Raw genomic sequence first — 25,349 nt, 5'->3', positions numbered from 1 at the left:
CTGAGCACACCCGCATGTGCACACCCGCCTGCGCACACACACCTGAGCACACCTGCCTGCACACACCCGCCTAAGCACACATGCCTGCGCACACCCGCCTGAGCACACCCGCCTGCTCACACCCGCCTGAGCACACCCGCCTGAGCCCACCCGCCTGCGCACACCCTCCTGAGCACACCCGCCTGTGCAGAGGCCCACGGCAGGGAGCAGATGGAGGCTGTGTCGGAGTAATTAATAAATCAGTCCCTTTGAACAGCCGCTGTCCCTGGCGGGCACTGTTCAGAGCACAACTATCCCAGCTGCACTGGCCAGCCCAGGAAACAGCCCTCCCTGGCCACCCAAGGGACACTCAGACCCTGGCCTGGGAGAAGGGGACGGAAGGACCCAGACAGCCCAGTCCTGGGTGGTGGGAGCTCGGTTTGACAAGCACTCAGGACTCTGGGCCAGAGGAGGGGCCTGGCCCAGCCATGCAGGCGGGGCAGCGCGTCTAGAAGGCTTCCTGGGGGAAGCCGTGTTTGAGAGGGGCAGGTGGGAGCCAGGCAGGGAAGGGAGGAGGCAGGGAAAGGGAAAAAGCTGCCCAGGCAGAAGGCACAGCCCTTGCAAAGGCCCGGTGTCCGAGCGAGTGGGGCATGGTTCTTAGTGAAGGGATGGGGTGGCGGGGAGCCAGGCTTTGCAAAGGAGCCGTGAGCCCCAGCAGCCTAAAACTCACCCTCACTTCTACTTCTAGAGGGTGCAGCAGTCCTCAGTGAGGAAATGCTGGATGAATGAACAGGAGAAACTGTGTCAGGGTACCTGAGAGCCCCAACCACGCGGGGTGAGGGGGCAGGGGGAGGGGACAGTGGAGGTAGGGGCTGGTGGAGCAGCCGGGACCAGTGACTACCCTGTAGGGTGTGGGGAGGGAGGCTGAGCCCACCTCTACTTCCTGGACTTCCGAGAAAGGGCAAGAGGGAGCAGGCTGAAGGGGAGGCGGCCCCAGGGGAAGGGGGGCATCAACTGAGTTCCCGGCGGCACATGTGGGTGTGAGGTGGCCCAGTGTGGATGCTGAGGGCCAGAGGTTTATGGCTCAGGAAGTTGGGTTGGTTTGTCCTAAGACGTTCTGCATTTGCCCTGGGTCCAGTAAGGTAGGGAGGAGCTGTGGGGGACAAGGGGCGGAGGACGCAGTAAGGGATGTAGAAGAGCATCCCAGGAGGGAGGAACAGCATAAGGAACCAGGGGGCAGGCAGGCGGGGGGCATCCACAGGAGCCAGCTGGCAGGTCCAGGAGCAGCTCCCACATTGGGAGAGACATGAGGGTGAAGGTCCTTCCAAAGCCCTAATGAAGTGGGGCCCACTGGGATCCCTGCCCACGCTAGGCTCCTCAGGGGGGAGATGCTCCAGGGGACCAGGGTGCAGGGGAGTGGATTCCAAGGATCTAGGAGGAGGCGATCGGGCAGGTGGAGGGAAGGAAGTAGAGGGTGGGTGTGAGGATGGGGAGTCTGGTCTCCCTGCCCCCCCCCCAGGGGGGTTGCAGCCCCTCCTCTCTGGGACCCCAAAGTAGCCCCATGGATTAACTCTGTCAATGGAGGTTGCTGTGCTCTTCCCCCTCAGCGTCTGTCTCTCTCTTCCCCCAGCAATTACACCGCCCTGCTGGGAGTGTGGATCTATGGCTTTTTCGTGTTGATGCTGCTGGTCCTGGATCTTTTGTATTACTCGGCAATGAACTACGACATTTGCAAGGTTTACCTGGCGCGGTGGGGCATCCACGGACGATGGATGAAACAGGACCCCCGGCGGTGGGGCAACGCTGCCCGGCCCCCCCCGCCAGGGCAACCCACCCCACAGCCCCAGCCTCCCCCAGGCCTGCTGCCGCAAGCCCCCCAGGCCGTGCACACGCTTCAGGGAGATGCTCACAGCCCACCACTGATGACCTTCCAGAGTTCGTCTGCCTGGTGAGTGCTTGCGATCAAGGCCGCCATGGTGGATCACTTGTCTTTGCCAAGCTTGGAAGATAATCGGGTCGTTATTGCTGCTGTGTTTGGCTCCTTGATTACCTGATCGTTTGCTTATCTTATTTGCCAAGAAGGATTTGAAGTTGCCCATGATAGCATGCGCCTGGGCCAGAGTCAAATGCGAGGTGGAAACGGAGCTTGGGAGCCCGGCTTGCCAGTTCATTGCACTTAGAGACGGGTGCGGGAGTGATTGCCACTGAGCAGTTAATGGAGTTGTGAGTTTCCTGGCTGCCAAGGCAAAAGGGGAAATTGGATGGCTTTCCAAGTTTTCATGGTCAAATGAAGCAAATGGGTTTTTGGAGGCTGGGGATAAGCTTTTTCAGCATGAAGTTAGGAAATAAGCATATTACTGGGTTGGTTCCTTATGTTCACATGCACTGAGTCTCTTAAGAACGTCTGAGGCCATGCAGGCAGGCTGCTTCATGACGGCTCAGGGGAAGCGAAGGGAGGCAGCGAGGGAGGTGGAATATCAGGGGGTTAGCCTAGTAGCCTGGCTGCATGTTCAAACCTGACTTTCTCTACTGTGACTCTCATTTCTGCCCAGTCCCAGGCCAGTGGGAGGTGGGGTAGGACTGACCGTCCCTGGGCAGTACAGACTTGGACGGAGGGAGGAGGGCTGTACATTTTGGAGCAGGAGCCCACTGTGAGGGAGGACCGCACAAGGGACAGGAACCAGGCGGAGGACAGATGCCCCAGGCAAGAGGTCGGGTGTGGGGTCCAGATGCCCTGTGGAGGCTGAGCTGCAGCCATGGGCACATGGGATGTGGGGCACATCATCCCGGAACATCCCAAGACTGAGCCCAGGCTGCGAGATCCATCCCAGAGCCCGCCTGCCAGCAGGTGCACAAATTTTCAGCACAGTGATTACTGTCGAGTCTGTGAGCAGTAAACCCGACCTGGGTGCGAGTCCGAGCTCTGCCATTTACCAGCTCTGTGTGCAGGCAAGTTACATCAGCCCTGCGGACCTTCCCGTCCTTAGGAAGCAGTGCAGAGTAAGCATGGTCCCCTGCCAGGGTCCTCGGAGGGTTAAATGAAATATCTGGCACCTGGTAGGTGCCCAGTTAACCCTGGTGCTTCCTTGTTGGAGATGCCACCAAGCTAGTTAATGATCATTAAATAGCTAGCAGGTAGCGACCTTTTCAATAATGAATGACTTAAATAATTCATAAGATACACTTAAATCAGCTTATTGATCGAATAATTGCCCCATCTATCATGCAGAAGACAAAAACACAGCCCTGTTCAGCTCAGCTTGACACATGCCCACTGAGCCGGTCCCCTGGGTCCTTCCCCCGCGCCAGGCTCCGGGTGATGTCAAGGCGATGGGTGGAGAATCTTTTTTTTTTTTTTTTTAAAGATTTTATTTATTTATCTGAGAGAGAGAGCACATGAGAAGGGGGAGGGTCAGAGGGAGAAGCAGACTGCCCGCTGAGCAGGGAGCCCGATGCGGGACTCGATCCCGGGACTCCAGGATCATGACCTGAGCCGAAGGCAGTTGCTTAACCAACTGAGCCACCCAGGTGCCCTGGGTGGAGAATCTTGAGAAGGACAGAGGGGCACAAACCCACGCAAAGCTGCAGACCATGAAACAGACCTGGCCCCGGCGGTGGGGTTTTCTGAAATGTGGGTCTCTGGCAGCAGACCCACCTGGGGTGTTTATCAAAATAAATTCCTGGGTCTCATTCAGAGCCCCCTGACCAGGAAACTCTGGGGGTAGTGCCTGAGGTACCGGAGTCTGAGAACCCCTGGAAAACGTTGTTACACGGGGCCAAGTGTTTTGAGAGCTGGGATTCTTCCACGTGAACAATGGTTTTCTCTCTCCCCCATTTGGAACACCTCGTGCCTCCCTGAGCAACGGGCTTGCCAAGCTTTCTGGGCTTGTGCATCAAGTCCAAACCAGAGACCGAGCTCGCAGTCCTTGAGCCCTGCTGTCTCAGTGGGAGCCATTTAATTTCGGAGCTTGGAGGCTCTTTGTGTCCCCCCTGGTTCCCGTATTGTGGACTCGGGATGATGCTCCCATAACCATATGAGCGTTCGTAAAACAGATCATCAGAAGCCTGTGAGGATGTGATGCGGGATAAAGGATTCACTTGGTGCCTTCCAGCTCCGGTCTGCCCTCGACACCCAGTGTGACCTTGGGTGAGGGGCTTCCTGCTTGGGCTTCCACCGTGGGAGCCCATGGTTCTCGCAACATCTACTGAGCACTCGCTGTGCCCCTTGGCACCACACTTGCCGTCTCTGTCTTGCTGCACCCCCATGGGCTCGGTGCCGGGGCAGAGAGTGAAGTGGCTTCCCCAAAGTCGCCGGCTGGCAGTGGGGCGGGGATCAGGCTGCAGCCCTCTGTGCTGACAGAGACCCTACACCCCCCGTGAGCACAGCAGAAAGGACAGGGAGTGCGTACCCATGTTCCTTCACACTGTTCACGGGGGCTCGTTCCCCACTGGCCGCCACCCCATCCTGGCCCTCTGCCAGGTGCTGGGGACAGGGGACAAGTGACACACAAGACATGAGTGAACCATCAGGGGAAGACAGAAGGCTGTCACACAGTCTAGGGGCGGTGCCAGTGGCATGGGGGGCGGGGCACGGCCAGAACAGATCCGAGCAGGTGTGCTGGGCAGACAGCCAGGGCCGCGACCCTGTGGTGAGTGTGGCCACCGGGGTGTCAGCAGGTGGCACGGAGGTGTGGCTGGGGCAGGGGCGGGCTGTACTCAGTGCTTCTCCCAGAACAAGAGCTAGTGTCTGGGCCGCTTCATGTCCGAACTGTCACCCTGGGTCCTCCAAACAGCCCCCTGAGCACTTCCCCGGCATCGCAGAGACGCGGACCCCTCGGGTACAGACCCCACCAGTTGCTCCCCTGCTCTTCTACCTCCGGGGCCCCCGTGCCCCCGTGGTCCTGTGCCCCCTTCCAGCCCGGCATCCCCACCACCCAGCTCTCTCTCCAGCAGAGCGACCTCCTCCTACCCGCCTGCCCAGCGGCCGTGCTCTTCCCCTTCCTCACCCACAACCTGAGGTAGCCTCCCTGGGGACACCTGCCACCTTGGCCCTTGGTTCGCAGCTTTCTTCTCGGTGGCGCCTCTGGCCCTTCCTGCCCCTGCCCGCAGCTGAGACCCCTAGCAGCCCTCAGAGTCCTGCCAGACTGCCTGTCCCGTTCCGACTGTAACGCGACTGGACGCCCAGCCCCACGTGACGCGGCCGCAAGCGGGTCGTTTGAGTATTATCAGCACCCCTGGCATGACCACAAGCAGCACATCCGTTTGGGGCTGGAGTTGACCACCCGGGTCCAAGAGCTGCCCATACCGATCGTCGGCTCTGCGGCCTCGGGCAAGTCATTCTACCTCCCATGCCTCAGTTTCCCCATGAAGATGCCAGGGGTCATAACTGTCTTGAGAATTAAAGGGGAGGATGCTTAGGGAGGGGCTTGGCCCGCCGCCTGGCCCCATGTTGTCAATCCTTTTGGTCACTTCTCGGGTGGGTAGATAAATGTGGTAGGGGTCCTGCCCCCCAGAATTGACAGGGACATGCAACCTGCGCTCACCCAGTGCCCTGCACGGGCCAGCCATGTGCCACTGTCATCTCCCGTCTGCCCACTGGGGTAAGGATGTTGTGCCCCACTTTCAGATGCGGAAACTGGGGGGCTCGGAGGTCATTGGCTTGCCCGATCACCCAGCAAAGGGGAGACTGAGGCAGGGTCCCACCCCAGGGCTGAGTGGCACCTTAGAGTCAGTGGTCTCTCTGTTGGGGGCTCGCCCACAGGGGGAGGGAGGAGCCTCCTGTCAGGACCTGGGCCAGTGTGTAGGACTGACTCAGCCCCCCAAAGCTGCTACTGAAAAAGCAACCCTGGAGGCTCCATGGAGGAGGTGCACGTCCGCCCAGCCCCCACTCCATGGCCCCAGACACACCCCATCCAGCTCCAGCTCTAGAAATGCTGTGTTTCAGCCACCAGCCCGCGGCCCCAATTGTCTCTGCACGCAGTGTGGCCCGGGCCCTCAGTCCCTGCGCTGTGGGCCGGCCTGCAGGGACTGGGGCCTTCAGCTCCCCCCCTGCTCCCCTGGCTCATGTCTTCCTCGCAGAGGGGGCGCCCTTCTGTTTCACATGGTACCGTGTCCCCCCCCACAGCTCTTGTCTCCCAAATGCCGGGAGCACCTCCGTCACCCTGCCTTCCTCCTCGCTCGTGCTCCCAGGGCATCCGACCCGCAATGTGGGCTGCAGCTCAGCTCCCTCCTCCTCCCCCCTCCCCTCCCTCCCTTTCCTCTCCCTTCCTCCCCTCTTCCTTCCCTCCTTCCTCCCTACTCTCCCTTTCCTTTTTTTCCTCCCTTCCCCTTCTCTCTCTCTCCCCCTCCCTCCCTCAGTTCCTTCCCACACTCAGCATTCAGCCAACACTCCCCTCGCTCCAGCCCCCCCCCCCCCGGCCCCCGCCCCCCCCCCCCCCGCCCCGCTCCCCCAGGTTTGTCCTTGGCCCCGCACCTCCCACCTTCTGACGAATCCCATCACTGATGTCAGGCCATGCTCTCCCTCAGCCAGAACCTAAGCCCAGGCCACGGCAGGGACCTCTGTGTCTGGTGCTCGGGGCACACAGTGGGTGCGCAGCAGATGCTACTTGATTGAGCTGGAGCGCCCCCGTCACCTCTGTCACCTCACACCAGCCTTCAGCCCTGCTTCTTTGTGCCACTGCCCACCCCAGGGGCCCTTGTGGTCTGAAGGAGAAGAGAGCAGGTGGCTGGGGCACCATGTGCACCACCAAGGGCTCCGCGGGGTCTCAGCGTGCTCGCCGCCACGTCACACTGTTAGCCCCCGGCTGCCAGGGGGCCGCCGAGGTGTGGCGCTGTCATCCTTGCTGTCACGGACACATGCCCCTCCTTGCTATGGTTTCGGGGCCCAGGCGGATCAGCAGCGGCATGTGTGCACACACACCTGCCTTGAATCCCAGCTCGGCCCCTTGAGGTTGCTTCACCTGCCCGAGCCTCGACTTCCTCACCTGTCAAATGGGGACAATCGCAGCCTGACCCCCCCTATAGTTGCCATTGTTGAGCACCGAGTGCCCACCCGGGACCCCAGCCTCCCACTCCCCCCCCCCCCGCCCCTGCAGGACCTCAGCCCCTAGCCTGGCCCCTGAGGCCCTCCCCACCCCACTGCTCTCTCTGAAGCCTCAGGCCGCCTCTGACCCACGCCCGGAGCCGGCCGAGCGCTGGGAGCCATGGCTGCCCATACCGTGTAGACACCGCCCGCCATAATTATTTCCCTTGGCTGGCCCCCGTCACTCCTACAGTGGGAACTGAGCACAATGGGGTTATCGTCCCCCTTTACAGATGAGCAAACATAGGCCCAGAGAGGGGAAGTGACTTGCCCAGGCCACACAGTAAGTCCGTGGGCTGGAGCCAGATCTCCCCCGTCCCAGGTCTCCCAGGACCAAGTAGGACCCTGAGCCAAGTGCCACAGGCCACTGCCCGCCCCAGAGCCTCTTCCTGCTTCGCCCCACCTCACTCCTTCCCCTGTGGCCTGGCCCCCTCTGGCCCTTGCCAATTCACACCTCCCTGGGGAACACTCCTATTCATCCTGCAAAACCTTCCCTGAGGTCACAGGCTCTGGTCGGGCCTAAAGGCCTGAGGCCCGGTCGGGGGGTGTGGAATGGGGCAGTGACAGGAGGAGAGGAGGCTGCCCAGCCCCCGTGGCCTCTCAATCTTTCAGAGCTCAGGGGAAACTTCCTGACTTGGCCTGGGAAGATGGTTGTTTGTGTATCTCAAACTTCAGTGGGCGTTCGGTCCCCTGGGGTCTCGTTAGATTTGCCAGTTCTGATGTGCATGATCTGGGTTGGGCCTGGGAGGTGCCGCTGCTGCCAGTCTGGGGACCGCCCCTCGAGGACTGGGGACAGAGCCATGCTGGTGGAGCTGGGAGCTCCTCTGCACGGTGGTCTCTGAGATATCAGGGCCCGGATTGATGGAAGGAGCTTAGGGAGCCAGGGGGGTTATCTATGGAGTCCATGGGGGACCCTGACTAACCTGGCCCCCCAGGCAGGAGAGGAACAGCATGGAAAGCCCCAGCCAGGGTGGGGCTTGGGTGTCACAGAAAGTGGCACATCACCTGAGACCATGCAGAACCAAATTGCGTCAGGCTCTGACCATTCCCGCAGGTGCCCGTAGTGGTAGAGGGGATGCCCTGCCCCCACGAGGCTCCCAGGTTGATGGGGCAGGACAGAGGACAACTGCAGTCACACAAAGTGCCCAGAGAAGCTGGGCGAGGCCACGATGAACTGCAGGGGAAAGAGGAGTCAGGGCAGGCTTCCTGGAGGAGGAGGAGGCAAGGTGGAGGCAGACCCGGGGAGGTAGGGGGAGTTCACCGGCTTGGAACAAAATGGAAAAACCACTTCAGACAGAGGAAACAGCACAAGTAAAGACCACAGTGACCCTGGAAATTGCAAGAGGCTTGCAGATGTCATGTGGCCTAAGGCAGAACCAGACTCTGGGCCCTGATGTGCAGAAACCCTCTCAGCCCACTGGCCTCTGCCCAGCGGCGAAGCCCCCACAGCAACTGCCGCTCTCACCTCCTGCTTCCCTAACCCAGAACACCCTCTGGCTCTTTACGAACTCATTCATAGGCCTCCCCCCGTGGGTCTCCGGAGTTCACCCGACCCCAGAACCTTCTTCCCCATAAAGCTCGGGCATCACTTTCTTCTGGGCTCTGGGGCCAGATCCTTGATGTGTGGTTTCTGCAGGAGGCCACCAGCCAACAGCAAGAAATTCCAGAAAGCCAGAAGACAAAAAGGGAGACCAAGTATCTTCTTGGCATCACATCAAATACCAAGGAGGCGTCCGTGATTGGAATTCAGAAGACAGAGAATGTCTGCGTGTGGGTGGAGTTTCAAATCCTGGGGCTCTCAGCTGGACTAGGAAACCCTGGGCCTGTCCCCCAGAACCCCTGTCTTTCCCAGCTGGGGCCCTGGCTTCCTCCTGCCCCAACCCTGTGCACATGGAAGGCACACACCCACTTCCTCACCACCTGTCTCCACCGTGTGCACATGGCTTTGGGGAAAACCCAGGAAGGTGTTTGTTCAGCAGGGCTGCTCCACGATCAGGGAGGACCATGGAGGGTGGGGTGACAGGCCCAGGACCAGACGCCTCATTGGCTGTGTGTCCTCAGACAAGTTGCTGACCCTCTCTGAGTCTCAGCACTTCCCATCGACAATGGTGATGAGAGGTGAAGGAGGGGACCTCACCCAGTGCTGAGCACAGAGTAGGGCTGCAGGGAATGTTGATTCCTTTTCTGGAACCATGTCCTCACCCCTCCACCAGCAACCAGCAGGCCCGTCCTTCCTTACCCAGCGGATGCTTGGCCCAGGGAGGAAGGCTTGGGTTTGATGCTAGGGAGCAAATTTAAAATCACAGCCAAGCAGGTGCCACGCAGAGCGCTCAGACAGGGTGCCCTCTGTTCCTGGCCCACCCCCGCTAGAGTATTAGAATGAGGGTTTTGGCTGCTTGGTTGGCTGCCTCGTCCCCTGCTCTCAAACACCTATTTGATGAATCCCCATTTTACAGATGGGGAAAGTGAAGCGCAGAGAGGTTAGGTAAGTGGTCCAGGGTCACCCAGCTGGTTACTGACAGACCCAGTGTTTGAGCACAGGCAGTCTAGCTCTGGCCAGCTTAGAGGACCACTCAGGGCCAGGTGTCCAGCCTCATCCCCTAGGCCGGGGAGCCAGACAGGACAAGGCAGGCAGGAGTCAGGAGACAGAGCTCAAGGGCCTCAGATGCCCCAGGAAGCCTTGGGCACATCGTGACCCTTATGGGCAGGAACTGGCTCTCTGCCGCAAGTGCCAGCCAGAGCAGGACCCAGGGCAAGGGGAGGGATCAGGGGCTGGGAGGAAGATGGGGTGTGGGGTCCAATTCCAGTCCAGAGAGGAGCAGGGACAGGAGCCAATCTTCCCACCCCCATCCTGGGCCGGGCACTGAGCCGGGCACCAAGCTGGGCACCTGACTCAGGGACACACAATGGCAATGAGCTATGAGCTGTGATAGGAGGGAGCCCAGAAGGAACATTGTCCAGACGGGGCATCAGGGAGAGCTTTCTGGAGGAGGTGACAGCTGGAATGATCTTCAAGGATGAGTAATAATTAGGCAAAAAAATAAGGGGGTAGGGTGTTGCTGGTGGGAGGAAGAGCATGTACAAAGGCTTGGGTAAGGGTCAGGACCCTCAGGGTCTCCACAGGGGACAGCTGTCCTGGAACAGAGATCATCGCAAGGTTCTCTTCTCTAACAGAATAATCAGATTCTTTTTTTTCTGGTGAGAGCCTCTTTACTGATAATATTCCACAAGAGGCCAGAAAGGCCCCCTGAAAGTCTTCTGGGGCTCACAGCCTTCTCTCTTTCAGCTCCTGTCCCTGCCCCAAGGACCACTGTAGACCCAGACAGAGACCCCAATTCAACTGGAAAGAATCAGTCAGCGTGCTTAGGACAGACTGGGCCTCAGGGTCCAAAAGAAAGGACCGGACCACATCCAAAGCCAGCGGGGTCTATCCTGGTAGATTTTCTTACTTGTAACAATGAGTAAGCTATGCTCTTGGAGCAGAGGGGAGGGGCTGAAGGAAGCAGTTTGGAAGGAATACCACGGGCAACCCAGAGTTCAGATTCCATGTCTGCCCTCCTGAGTCCTGGGACCTGGACAGATCCTGCAACCTCTTGCCCCCTCCGGGCCCCCAGAAGCTCAGGGGTCATCAGGAGAGGGTGACGAGGATCCCGGCAGCCCAGAGCCAGAGCACAGATCCTGATGGCTGGTCCTAATCATTATTCCCCTGCTACTTCCTCCACCGAGGAGAGCTCACGGTTTCCTTCCCTTTTATGCCTAATTTTCCGTTATAAAAGTGCCCTGCTCACTGGACAACACGGGGGAGGGGGGAGAGCAGACACCAATGTCCCCCCCCCACTACAGCCCGTCGTCCCCTGAATTTCTCTCTCCACCTTATAGCTATTACCATCTGCACATCAAGTTGTGTGTCTTGGGTTTTTAATTCAACATTCTGTCTCAATGAGTTTCCCGCATTATTAAGTCTTCATAACACTGTTTTAATGGCTGCCTTAATTGTCCTTTGAGAGATGATGGGCCATAAGTCGGTGACCCACTTCCCTGACTCGGGCCACTGGGTGCTTCTGAGTCCCCCCCACCCCCGCAGGGGTTCTCTTTCCACCTCTCGGAGCATTGCTCCGTCTCATGCTGGGCCCCTCAGCCTCCAGGACAAGAGGGTTTCCAGACGTGGGCATTGAGCATCCCTGCCCAGGTGAGGACGGCCAGTGATGGATCGCTCACTCCCTCCAGAAGCCCCCTGCCTCAGTGGAACAACCCCACCTGCTACAAAGCTCTATTTTTTTTTTACAGGCAGGAAACAGAACATTTAGGTGCAAAACCCGTTAGAGGCAGATCGACCTGGGTTCAGATCTTGCTCCTCCAGTTTTTGATTCCTGGAGAACCTCCAGCAGGTGATGTAGCCAAACTCCCCTCACCTGGAAGCAGGATGCTAGGATCAGTGCTGTGTGGCTCAACAAGAGGAGACGCCGAAGATCGTGGCATACAGAAACCACTCTCCAGTGTTCCTCCTGTCTCCCCCGGCATCACGTCAGGGTGTGGCAGGCTTTCTGTGATGTTGAGGACACCAGTCAGCTGTCCCAGGGTCCACAGCCCTCTGGGCTGAGCACTAGCTGGCCAGGGAACAGTCAACACCCAGAAAGGGTTTCAATGGATGAGTAGGAGTTTTCTGGAAGTGGAGATATGACCCTCTAGGCAGAGTGCAGCTCAGGCTAAGTCCCAGAGGATGGGAAAGGCTAATGAGAAGTGGGGAGCCTTGGGGAGCTCCAGGTCCTGGGTACCACCCCGCATGGTTCCCAGCCCCTCATTGGTCTCCTTCACTGCTCCCTCCTCATCAACGTAGCCTTAGGCACCAGAAAGCACTGGGCTCCTTCCTTGACCCTGTTCTCTCCATCTCCACCCACCTGTGGGAACTCCACTGGCATGCCAGCTCCAGACTTGTCCCTCTGCACCTGACTTCCGGGTCTGTCTCCAGGGTGGTGCCCCCCACCCACCTCGCCCGGACTCCAGACTCAGCTATGCAAATCCTGAGTCTTCATAGGCAGCCCTTCAAGTATTCAGTAGACATTGCAAACTGGCACAGCCAGTGTCCCCTGCCCTGCCACCATCTCCTCAGGATACGATCCCTGACTCTTGGCCACTTCACACATCCTATCAGGGACATCAGGAAAATGGACCCAGAATCCGCCCTCTGCACCCCTCTACCGAAACCAACCATCTGGTCCATCCTCTTGCCCAGACTGAGGCAGCACCTTCTAAATCTCTTCCTGCTTCTATCCTTCGTCCCCCACAGCAGCAGAGCAATCCTTTTAAAATGTAAATCAAAACCCATGGATGTCTCCCCTCTCTCTAGAAGACGGAAGAATTCAAAGTCCTTCCAGTGGCCCACAACCCGATCTGATCCCTTTGTCCTCATCTCCCCCGATTGCTCCAACCACGCTGGCCTCCCTGCCATTTTGCATTTTCTGCTTTCTTATGCACGTGGCTTAATACTTTTCTAATAATGATGTACGCATCGTTTTGCATTCTAATTATACTCATTTAGCATTAAATTAGCCATTACCTGTGGTTTTACTTAATTTTTCTAAATATCATTTTAGTAGCTACCCAGTAGTCCTGATCCCACATGCTAGCATTTACTGTACTAGTCCCCTACAGCGAGGCATTTGTACAGCTTACAATTGTTTTTATTATGACAAATAATACTGCAGGAGGGTAAACATACTCCGGAAGATTAGGGGCAGCAATAAACACCTTTAAGTGTTTATGGTTTTCCCTTTTATGAATTATTTCCTCTGGATACATTCCAGGCAGGGAAATGATTGAGTCGAGGGGGGTGACATCTGTATGGTTCTTTGTACCAATGCTAGCCTCCTCCCCAAGAGGACTGTCACCAGCAGCAGCTTGTGAGGATGGGCCCCCCTCGTTTTTATGTGTTTGCATTTCTTTGTTTGTTAGCTGAGGCTGAACACCTTTCCTTTCATTTGTTAATTAACTGTATTTCCTCTCTTGTGGGTTGCCCATCTATGTTACTGCGCCCCCAAGACAGGTGGTAATTGAAGGCATTTCCATAAAGCAACTTTTATTTTCCAAACTTCAGCTCCTGGGTATTACTCTTGTCTGTGTATTTCCTTCCCCTGTACTGTTTACTTAATACATTTTTAATTGGCTTTAAATCAAGTCACTTTTTAAAAAAACTCAGACTTGCTCTAAGCAATCATATCTTTGGTTTAAGAGTTATATTTTTCCCAATACACATTAAAACAAATGTATAGGGACACCTGGGTGGCTCAGTCGGTTAAGCGTCTGCCTTTGGCTCAGGTCATGATCCCGGGGTCCTGGGATCGAGTCCTGCATTGGGCTCCTTGCTCAGCAAGGAGTCTGCTTCTCCCTCTGCCTGCTACTCCCCTTGCTTGTGCTCTCTTTCTGACAAATACATGAATAAACTCTTGAAAAAAAAATCTGAAATATATAAACATAGCCAAGATGTGCTGGGGTCACCTTGCACTGGCTCATGAGAGTTAGTAGTTAATTTTTTAGGAATTTTGTGAGCCCGTTGTTGAATACAGACACTATAAAAATTAAGTGCTATAAGCCGACAATTAAATTCTATGAAACACAAAAGTAATAGACATTCAAAATCATCACTTCCTACTGATTTTGCTACATTTCCTATGATCTATGCTCTTGAGCTTTTGTATCTATTGTGTCTGTGAGGTGAAACTTACATAATGTTGGCTATTGTGCATCTCTTCCCAACACTGTTGGCAGTACTTACACCATGGAAATGGGCAGCAAATGTTACAGATCAGGGCTCTATCCTCTCAAGATCTGGTCATTGAATATTTACTGGCATGCGACTGCACATAACCTTTCAAACGCTCATGTGTTCAGCACCTCCGACCATCTGCCTGCCCCGTGGTCTGTGAATCTTAGTGCAGAGCTGTGAACGTGTCCTTACGGGCCTGTGAAACTGGATCCCAGCGCTTCCAGGAACACCCATAGACAGGCATCCCGGGCGGCTGTAGCCGGGGCAAGAGGCAAGGTGGTTCTGAAAAGGAGATTCATGCTCCTTCCCAGAGCAAAGAAAGTAAGGGAGATGAGAAGGCAGGAGGATCGGTCAGAACTTCCTGTCATCCATCTGGCCCTTCGTCCCCGGAGGGAACATCTTGGGCTGTCCCTTTGCAATCTCGCCAACCCCATCTGCTTTTGCTTCTCAGCACCAGTGTGCACTGTGGTGAGGATGCGGCTGGACACCATTAACTCACTCCAACCTGTGCTTGCTGAGGGTTGGCCATGCCCTGGGCCAAGTGCACGGACTAAAATATAAGAGAGGCACAACCCCAGCCAGTGATGTGCAGAAAATCACTCCTGGCCACTTACTTTACCTGGAAAATCAATGTATTCGGCCACAGGGCAAATATACCTTAGAGAAGGTTTTGGTAAAGTCTCTTTGAAGATGCTCTTCCAGCATGAACTAGACCAGACTTAACTGTCTGCAGAACCCTCTTCCAGTTCAAGTTCCAGATAGAAGTTCACTGCCTCTGGGCCTGGGACGCAACTCTGTGGGGTGGATGAGCAAGGGCCATGAGTCCAGCCAACCAGATCCGCAGGCCCTGTGACCTTGGACAAGTCACTTGCTCCTCCCAGGCCCGTTTGCCTGGACGTGAAAATGGGGGCGGGGGAGGACAGAAATGGAGCCCACTGGGAGCCTGGCACAGAGCCGGCGCTCAGCCACAGGGCGCCCCATTCCCAGCGGCATGCTGCCGGGTGGCCTGATTAGACATGCTTCATCCTGGAGGGGGCTCCTGCGGTCCTGTCCCCACTCCCAGCCACCCAGCCCGAGGGGGGACCCACACTGCCCAGCCAGCACACTAGCTTGGAATCAATTAAGATTCCCTAACCCAGTCACTGTTTAAACAAAGATGCCAGTTTGAGTGAGCAATTAACAAAGATGTTTCCACGGAGGCCTGGACAAAGCTGGGGAAACATTGCCTGCGAGAAGAGAGGGTGTTCCTTCACGTCAATTGGACAGCAGTTCCGTCCGATTGCCCCCCGGGCTGCAGCAGGGTAATGTGGAGACCGCAAGATTGCCATGAAGGGAAGCCGAGGCTGGGCCACGGCTGTTATGTGTCCCCAAAACCATTTAGTTCAGGGGCTCTGGACGGGCCCGGCTCCCAGATCGGGCACCCCAGGGCGAGAGAAGCAGGAATTTATCTCCATCGGTGTGGGCCAGGGAGGACCAGGGAACCTTTCCTTCTTTATTCCCTCCATCATTAAAACTCTGGCCTTAACTGCGAAAACATCTGCTTCCAAGGATAGATGCTTGTTGGCGCAGTGAGACTCCCAGCGTGGGCATCCCGCTGCCGTCAGAATGATGGAAACCAACTCTGGCCTTCGGGCCGGGAGGGCGCCGGTTCCTCATAAATGCCCTCCAGAGTACTCTTCCTGTTACTTCTGAGGCGCCCCGGAGGGTGCCAGGGAGAGCTCCTTGCCAGATGGCTTTGGCCGCGGGCTCCAGGTGTGGCTCCAACCCGCTCAAGTATTGGGACCTGTGGCTTCAGGAATTGCTGGGTGTGGCAGCCCATGGGTGGCAACAAGGACCCCGGTGTCCCCCGAGGCCCCCTGGGCTGGGCTGGCACGGGCTCTGTGCTGCCGAGCTGTGTGTCCTTGGGCAGGCTGCTTCACCTTTCTGAGACAGCAGCGGGGAAGCAAATAATCCCCCGTGGCAGGGCTATCATGGGGTTGCCATCTGAGGATGTGCTGAGGACCTCCAAAGTCTCCCCTGTCCCTGTCTCTGTCTACTCTGTCCGCAGGAAAAGGGGTCCCTGCCAAACCCCTCCTCCACCCCCTCCACCCCGGTTGAGGTCGCTGAGAGCTTATGTCGTAGCTCATCCACCAGACAAGAAAAGGATATTGTGCTAGATTGTTCTGTCGTCAGCTTGGTTAGCCTGGGGTCTTCATATCCCAGAATCCACTGCCCTGGTAAGGCCGGCCGGAGTTGTCTGAGTTTTGGGAAGCCCCAAACAGCATCACCGGGCCCGAGAAGTCTCAGAGCCAGGGAGGCATGGCTGCAGAGGTGCCCCGGGCCCCGTGTGTCTGCAGATTTTCCGTCTGTATCTGGCTCTTCTTCCAGACTGCTGACCCCGGGACGCAGATCCCGCAGACATGGAAGGCAAGACCCTTCCATGGACCCCAGGCCCCCCCGGCTGCCCCTCAGCTCCCAGCCCCCCGCAGATGGGTCCCGTTCTCCCATCCAGTGCAGCTGAGGGACCCTCTTCTGAGCCTTCGACTCCCCTTTCTCGACCTTCCCTGCCCCAGAGTGTAGAAACAGGGGTTCCTAGAGTAAACGCCTTATTCCATGACAGCCCAGCGGCTGTGGCCCCCCCCCCCCCCCCCAACCCGGGCCCTGCCGGATGCTGTCACTCACATGACCCTGAGGGGCACATCTTCATCACCTCTGACGTCCAGATGTACCCCCGGCCAAGGTGTCCGTTTAATGGAGCGCTGCTTACTTCTTCCCGGAAAAGCCATTCCTCAGGCGATGGTGTGTCTCATGGTTGATGGCATCGGCAGGGGGAGGACACGCAGGGCGCCACAGAGTGGCTGTCTCGATGGGGGAGATCGTGTCCATTAGTTTAAGGAAACCACGGGGCAGCAAAGCACTTGGAGCAGCGAGTGACTTGGTCAGATGGGAGCTTTGGTGAGAGCCCCCCGCCGTGGGCAGGGCTGACTGTAGGGGTGGGGGTGTGGAGGCAAGGAGGCCGTGGGGAGGCCGTGGGGAGGCCGTTGCTGTGCCCCAGGGAGGAGACTATGGCAGTTTAGGCTGGGGGCGGTGGGCTGATTTGGAAATGTTTTGGAGGTGGTGCAGCCAGGATTACGGAGGAATTGGACCTGGGGGCAGGGAATGGGGGCACCCCGGATGGCTGTAAGGTCTGATCTGAGTGACGTGAGGTGTTGCCACAGATGAGGAAGGACCCCGCTGGAGGAGAGGCGGAGCAGGGGTCCCAGGCATGGCACGGTGGGGACTGTTGTCGCTGGCTGCGGCCGGAGCCCTGGGCTGTGCACGACCGGTGAGGACGTATAAAGGTTGAGCGTGCATCCTGAGGCCTCGGGCGGGTCCCAGGTGGGCAGACGTGTAGCATATGCTGGGTGTGAGTTGTTGGGGGCACATGCGGGGGGTGCGTGTGTGGCTATGTGGTTCGGGCTTAGTGTGCGTGTAGTATGATGTCTGTGTCCTGGGTGTGTGCAGAAGTGTATATGTTGCGTGCATGCTCACGTGCTTGGGTATGACCCCGGCTCCAGCCTCGGCCCCTCCTGCCACATCTGTCCCACCCCAAGGGCAGGAAAGGGGCCTGGGGCGCAGGCTGGGGAATTTGAGGCAGCCCAGGTGTGCTGTAACATAAAAACAGCCTCAGGTCGGCGGTCGCCAGGAGGGAGCACAGAGATTTGCACGGTGCCGGGGCCAGGGGACCAGGACAGTCAAGGGCAAAGTATAAGCAGCCCTGGAGCTAGGAGGCACATTCATTTCACAAGGATTTGCAAAACATGGACCGAAGCCTGGGCTCCCCTCCAGGCCAGGGCTGGGTACACAGAATGGGTCAGACCCTGTCTCTGCCCAGGAGATGTGCCTCCAAGCCTGGTCACCTCACTGGGTTCCCCACCCCAGCTCCCCTGTGAGCTCCTACTCATCCCTCAAAACCTTGCTCAGGCTGCTCTTCTCCCCGAGGCCTCCCACCCTCCTGCAGAGGTCTTCTCTCCCTGCTCCCCACTCTCAACACAGCCAGGCCCACGTGGTCTCTTATCACATCTGTGCCCACTGGATGGGGCAAGGCCAGGGACAGTCTGAGTCCTGCGGATCCCAGTGCCTGGAGCAGAGCCCTGGGTTCAGAATCATGGCTGCTTGTCGGACTCCTTCTGCCACTGGCTTGCTGTTTAACCTTGGGCAGCCTCGTGCCTCCCTGGGCTCCGCTTTCCCCTTGTGTGACGGGATGCTTCCACGGTGTCTTTCAACTTAAAACCCCTCTGACCTTCTCTTCTGGCTGATGGAGACGCCGATCAGGGACCAGAATGGATGTGGAAAGCACTTGAAAAATTCATAACAAGGAGGCAAAGGGAGAGTCTTTTATTTTTGTAGAGCAAGAAGAGATGGGGTTGTGACGGAGGCTGCGGTCGGAAGAGGACAGCGTCCCCAACCCTTTGTGGCCTTTAATGCAGAACACGGCTCTCTTGTGAAAGCCATGGCATCAAATATTTACCAAAGCAGCATTAAAAATTAACCTTTAGGATGTAGATGTTTAAAGACCCCAAGCTCCCCAAGAAACGTCCGGAAGTCAGGAGGGCGAAGGGCTGGGAGGAAGGCTGCACACAGGGCTTGGATAATGAAGCTCCCCGAGCCAGGCACAGCTCCCCATGGGCCCTCGGCCCCTGCCACCAAAGCTGGAGCAACCTCCAGCCCCGTGTCTGCAGGGCGCCGGGCTGGTCAGCCCTCCTCGGCCATCAGCCCTTCCAGGCTCCCCGGGGCTGCCAGATAAGCCAGGCCCTCGGCGCTGAGGCAGAGAGAGCTGGTGCATTCACGCATCGGAAGGAAAGTCGGGGTGCAGGAGTGTGGGCAGAGAAGGTGGCAGAAGCAGGGGGCAGTGCCCACCAGACTGGCTGGGGGAATGGAGGGGATGGTAAGGAAGAGGGGGGCTCCAAAAGGGATATCTAGAACCCTGGACTGAGCCGCTGGGGATATACTGATGGGATATTCTAAGCTGGGACCCCTTGGGTGGGTGTGGCTTTGGGTACCAGCTGCGTGGGATGTCTGCGGTTGGAGATGCCTGTGAGCATCAGGGAGTGATGTTAGGGCCACAGACCAGTCGAGGATCTCAGGGGAAGGTCTAGGCTGCAACCCAGCTTGGGCTTGGCCGGGGTGCTTGTCGTGGAATCTGAGGGGCTGGGGGTCGCCTGGGGGGAGGATGAAGTGTGGGGGAGCTCTTGGCAGGGGAGGGAAGAACTGGCAAAGTAGTCAGAGGGGGGAGCAGCCCCTGAGGCAGGAGGAAACTGGGAGGCGTGGGGTCCAGAGGCTTAAAGAGGGGGTGTCCTCAGAGGAGCAGGGTCAGCCGAAAGGATGTGGGGACCTGGCCTCAGATGCCAGGACCAGATGCCCTGCCCTTTGCCCATCGCTCCCGTGATGCCCCGTCCCCGCCCCCATTCCCCAGCGCCGTCGGTGTGCTCCTAGAAACACAGACACAACATCTTGTCTGTGGAATCTGCAGGGAGTAGCCGACACCAGAGCATCACCCTTCCCTCCCGCGTCCGTCTGGCCTTTCCATTCCCCGGGATGACAGTCATCTTCTTTCTCAGGGAAAGAAAGTGAGGTTTCACATTCCATTCTTTTCAAATGATACAATGTCCTATAAAATACAAAGTAATTCCAGTTTGTCCACAAATAAGATCTTTGTTGGGATAGTTTCTACCTTTCCTGGCGACCCAGTGAGCAGGCAATGAGGGGGTACTTGGGGCACTTTGGAGAGGAGGGCTGCCCTCCGTCCGTTCCACCTGCTATGAGCCGTGTCCACACTGGGTGCTCAGAGCTGGGACCCACGCCCGAGCTCACCTCCCAGCTCTCACCTAACACAGGGAAGGATGACATGAAGCCATGATCCAAAAGTTCAAGATGAGTCTTAGGAACACCTGCTGTCAAGGTGTTGGCCGAGCTGACTCCTTCTGAAGGCTCTAGGGGAGAATCTGCTCCCTTGCGTTTTCCAGCTTCCAGAGACGTCCACGTTCCATGGCTCGTGCTTTCAATCGTGGCTCTGCTCTAACCTGTTTCTGTCCTCACCTTGCCTTCTCTGACCCTGGCCCTCCTGCACCCCTCTTTGAAGGACCCTCATCATGACACTGGACCCACCTGCATGACCCAGGATGATCTGCCCATCGAGGTGTCCCCAACTTACTCCCACCAGCAGACTCCCTTTCACACCGTGTGAGGCCACATTCACAGCTTCTGGGGACCCAGACGGGGACCTCTTTGGGGGCCTGAATTGTGAGGGGCTACTCATCGTGGCTTTATGTCGCATCTTCCCAATGCTTGTGTTACACAAACACACCTCCTCCAGGCAGCCTCCCAAGACCGCCTCTTCCGTGGCTAAAAGCTCTGCCCTAGGGGACTCTGCTCTCACCTCCGCGGGGTTGCCGTCTTACCCGGCACCATCCAGTCAGGGTGCCTGCCCCGTTTGCTCCTTGTAAGACGTGGATACCAGCACCCCCCACCCCCGGGCTGCCGTGGGAATGCGGTGGAAGGCGTGCTGAAGGCTCCTAGCCCCGCACCCGGCAGAGTCAGGGCCACGCAAACCGCAAACTGAGCTATCATCTCTCTGAGGGGCACATTGTCTGCAGCTCACCTGGCAATTAGTCATGTTGGGCCTCGTGACTCCTCTGCTTTTGTCAGCTAACTGTTATTGTCACCAAAACTCCGCAGCCTTCTGGAAGCGTTCATTGTTATTCAAATTGCCAGGTGCTCTGTCTTATCTTCCCAGTTAGGTTGCAGACACCAGCTGAGACACTCCTCCTCCCGGTGGGCCCTCCGCCCCGGGTTCCAGGCTCTGCACCTCTCCACTGTCGGGGGGGGGGGGGTTGGGGGCGGCAGCAGTGGCCACTGCCCTGCTGGCTCCCGCCGGCTCCCTGCCCCCAGCCCGCCAGCCCTCTACCCTGCACTAGAGCTATGCCCACGCACAGGGGTGAGCAGCCCAGACTGTGCTCCCGGCTCCGCGCTAACTAGACAACTGACCCTGAGCAGGTTCCATTTCCTCCCCGAGCCTCAGTCTCCCCGTCTGTACATGGGGGAAATAACGTGCCTGCCTCGCAGGCAGAGCTCAGTGAGCCTGTGTGTGGAATACCCAACACACATCAGCCCGGACTCCTGCCCGTATTAGAATTAGGAAGGAGCGCCCGTGTCTGCTCTCGGAGCCCTAGGATCACGTCCAAATGCCTTCGCCTGGCAGGGGACGTGCTCGGTGGCTGCCACCTCTCTAGACGCGCCCCTGCCAGGAGCATCTTGTGCCGCCCACTACGAGCCTCTGAATGGCCTTGACTCAGGCTGTGCCCTCCTCCTGCTTGCCTTCCTAATCTTCCTGATCCTGCTCAGGCCCCAGCTCGGCCCCAGCTCGGCACCAACTCCCCGAGAGTTTTCCCTGAGCCCCGCTTCTGCCTCTGTCCAGGCTCTGCCCCTGGGACCCCCAGGCCGTCACCCCTGATGCCACGTGGACCTCCCGCTCTTGTTTGGGGATCCCCGTGTGGCTCCCCCACCAGCTCAGAGCCCTTAAGGGCAGGGCCCACACCTGACTCAGCACCCAACGCAAGCCTGGCAGATGCCACCAGTGAGGGCTTCCAGAAGGGCCTAGTAGGAGGCGTTGGCCTTGGTACTGAGTGAGAGGAGCATTGGGGGCCTGGCCCCAGTTTCTGCCGGGCTTTTGGCAATGAGGGGCCAGGCCACCTGCAAAGTGCCTGGGAGGACCAGCAGCCCCAGGGACAGGGGCACGTGGCTCTCGGCAGTGGGAGCTAGCTGGACAGTTTCCTGCACTCATGGCGTGGCCGAGGTGTGGTTGCCACAAAAGCAGAACAGAAATTGACCTTTGCTGAAGCTTTATTTTGAGGCACGGTGTCCCCCAGTGCAGGGGCTGCAGTGGGGTGACGGGCTTGGTGGTGTCCAGATGGGCCAAGCCAGAGCTGTCACCGGCCCGGGGGTGTCCACAGCAGGGAAAGTCCCTGTTGGCCAGCGATGAGGATGGTCCCACATGCCTGGAGTGGCATCAGGTGGGCTCTGAGGCCCAGAGAGGTTAAGTGACTTGCCCAGGGTCACACAGCTTGCAAGGCATAGAGCTGAGATCCGAACCCAGACCTGCCCCAAGGCCAGTGGCCATTACCGCCCCCACCCCCTCTACAGTGCCGTGCGGTACTGACTGCCACAAAGACACGCTGCGTGGAAGGGGTGCCCTGTGAGCAGGGTCTTGAAGGATGAGTAGGAGTTTGCCAAGTGGACAAAGGGGAGGTGTTCCCAGCATGTGGGAGCACACTCAGGTATTCTGGAGAGTCCTTTGAAGTGGAGATCACAAATGTAGAAAGAGTAATAGGAATCTGGTGGGAAGAGGCCCCAAGTGCCCAACTAAGGCATCAAAATTTTCCCTTTGAAGAAACCATGACCAATTTTTTGAACGTGATTGATTTCAAAATATTTCATTCTGTATAAAAGATAAAAGAATATATGTAAAATGTATATATGAGGCATAAAAAATAGTGAAGTCAATACCATGTTCCCACGTGAAACAGTGCTATCAAGAGGCCCTCTGCGTGCCCACCCCCCCCCACGCACGCACGCACACATGGTGCCACCAGCCTGGATTTTGTGCCTGCCATCCCCACACATCTCCCTCTGGGCAGTGACTGGAGCAGATTTTGCTCTCCAGAGAAAGGGCTCTGGGGAAATACAGGGGCTGGTCTGGTCGTGGGGCCCAGAAGCAGGGACAGCCTCGTGGAGGCCTTGGCCAAGGTCAGGAGTGATGCTGCCTCCCCTCAGAGAAAGGGGAGCCTCATTTCCACATCAGCCTGGAAGAGCAAAGACGAGGGAGCAGGGACGTTGCCGCTGGCACCATGTCTCAGAAGGGCCACCGGAGGCAGGGAGGACCAGGCTGGGAATGATGGGAGAGATTTGACCCACATTATAAAAGTTTTCCAGCTAACTGAACAGTTGAAAGGGCAATGGGCTACGAGGTAGTGAGTTCCCTGTCCCTGGGGGAAGCCAAGCAAAGTCTAGACAACCACCTGGACTTGCTCTGCAAGCTTCCTCTGACTTTCCTCTTCCTTTGGTCCCTGGGGCTTCCTCTGTCTCAGCATTTTCCTACCTGATGCCACCATCTACCCCTCCATATGGGGTCCCCAAAGCCAGAGTCTGAATCATCTACTCCATGCTTCCCCCCACCTAGGTTCCCAGGGGCTGAGATAGAGCAGAAAACACAGCACCAGGTAAGCCCTGCTCGTGTGGAACAGACCGGGTGGTGGGAAGACAGACAGCCCTCTAATGAAGGAAACAGCACATCAGTCCTTGAGGAGCATGGCAGTGAGCAGTAAGCAGGGCCTTGGGGGGTGCAGGGGGGTCAGGAAGGCCTCCCTAAAGAGCCATCTGCACCAAGACCTGAAGTTGTCGAGAAAATGAGCCGTGCACAGATGTCTAGCCAGAGGGAACAGCAAGTGCAAAGGCCCTGAGGCAGGAGCACCCAGGAATGTTGGAGGAACCACAAAGATGCCCGTGTGGCTAGAGAGGAAGACAAAGGCGCATGACAGGAGGCCATGTCAGAAAAGTATGAGGGGGCAGCATGGAGAGTCACCAGAGCTTTGGTAATAAAAAGCCATTAGAGAGTTTCAAGCAGAAAAGATTTAATATATATATTGAAAATAGACAAAAAAACACAGGGAACTCTGGCTTCTGTGTTGAGAATACACTGTAGGGACGCAAGGACAGAGAAATCTGTCAAGGGTTTTGAAATCCTCAGGGACTGTGGCTTGGACCATGGCAGCAGTGTTGGAAGTGGTGAGATTCTGCGTGTATTTTGAATAGATGAGATTGGCTGATAGGTTGGACCTGGGCATGAGACCAAAGGAGTCAAGGACAGCTCCCATTCTTTTGACCTGAGCTACTGGAAGGATGGAGCTGCCATCAGCTGAGAGGGGGACTGAGGAGGAGCGGGTTTAGAAGGTAACATAGGAGTTTGGTTTGGGATGTGTCAAGAATGACACCTGCTAGGCGCGTGAGGGGGATATCCAGGAGGTGGTTGGATGTTCAAGACTACAGTTCAGGGAAGAGTCCTCAGCACGTAGACGGGATTAAAGTCACAAACCCCAACGACAGCTGGGACAGAGACAGGAGAATGGGAGGTGTGTGAGCATGGTGTGTTGGGGCAGCCGACAGACTGCCCTCCTGGACAGCTGCGTGGACCTTTCTGATATCTGCATCCTTCACGTATGGGGAGCTGTTACTTTTGAACCCAGTGCCCTACGGATGGACATTCCATTGATCCTAAGGTCCACTATTGCGTATGAATGAGCTTGTGCATACTTTGCCCTTGTGCGCATATTTGGAGGATAAATTTTAAGTGGAATTGCTGGGCCAGAGGGCACGTGCATCTGTAACTTTGCTGCACAAACTGCCCTCCAGAAATGACCCTGATGTCCCTCCTACCAAGAATGAAGCAGAGGTTCTCCGCCCATCCCCCTGCCATCATCCGGCAGACACATGAGCGCTCAATCTTCTTGATCTTTGCCAGTGTGAGGAGTGAAGGATGTGGACGTGTCCTGTTATTTGTGCTCCAGAATACTGTCTCATTATGGCTTTAATTTGCATTGCTCGTATTTTAGACTTTGGATTTGCGATTTGACAGTTTTTCTTCTTGGTAATTGGTCTGTTTAGATTCTCTCCTCCTGGATCCTTTGGGTAATTTCTGTTTTGTTGGAAATTCACTCATTTTGTCACCGTTTTCTGATTTAGTTGGACAGAGTTGAATGGGTAGGCTCCCTTGCTCTTCTCTCATTATTTGTCTGGTCACTTCATTTTACCGAGCACCTGCTCTGCATCCAGCATCATTATTGGCGCTGGGGATATGGTTGTGCACCAAAACCAACGAAAAGTGCTACTTTTATGTACAGATACTTTTTGAAATATGTATGTAAAATCTGTGGCCTGTTAGAGTGCTGTAAGTGCTAGAGAGAAAAACAGTATGAGAACAGGGAAAGAGTTTGAGAAAGAGTGCAACTTGATAGAGTAGTCAACAGAGGGACTCAGGCACAGGTGACGTGAAGACAATGAGGGAAGAATCATGTGTTTATCTGGGAGAAGAAATGGGTGCAGGTCGTGTGTTAGTCTAGATCCTCCAGAAGCACAGAACCGATGGACAGATGTAAAAGTAGATATTGACACACTGTAGATACCGATATAGATATGCTGTAGATATAGATATAGACACGCTGTAGTTATAGACTCGCTGTAGAGACTGATACAGACTAGATATAGATACACTGCAGTTATAGATATAGACATGCATGGATGTAGAGACACGTAGATATAGATATAGACATGCTAGAGATACAGACACCCTGTAGATATAGACACGCCGTAGATATAAAGATACGCTATAGATATAAATACAGATTTGCTATAGATATAGATACACTGCAGTTACAGACACGTATCGATATAGAGACACATAGATATAGATATAGACGTGCTGTAGATATAGATACACTGTGGATATAGACGTGC

At 56.6% G+C, this 25,349-nt stretch overlaps 1 protein-coding gene across 2 annotated transcripts in view; it reads left to right on the top strand.

Annotated features, from left to right (window-relative positions):
* Positions 1-25,349, top strand: part of SHISAL1 (shisa like 1) — a 133,092-nt gene that overhangs the window by 101,910 nt on the left and 5,833 nt on the right. For both annotated transcript variants that reach the window (XM_032416384.1, XM_032416383.1), the window contains exon 4: positions 1,610-1,927. In XM_032416384.1, the coding sequence (XP_032272275.1) occupies positions 1,610-1,927 (318 nt within the window). The remainder of the gene's footprint in view (positions 1-1,609; positions 1,928-25,349) is intronic.

This window comes from Phoca vitulina, unplaced genomic scaffold (genome assembly GCF_004348235.1).
Source record: "Phoca vitulina isolate PV1807 unplaced genomic scaffold, GSC_HSeal_1.0 scaffold19, whole genome shotgun sequence".
In the NCBI taxonomy this organism is placed as follows: Eukaryota; Metazoa; Chordata; class Mammalia; order Carnivora; family Phocidae; genus Phoca; species Phoca vitulina.
Note: the sequence above shows the minus strand (reverse complement) of the source record. Positions and strands in the feature narration are given on the sequence as shown.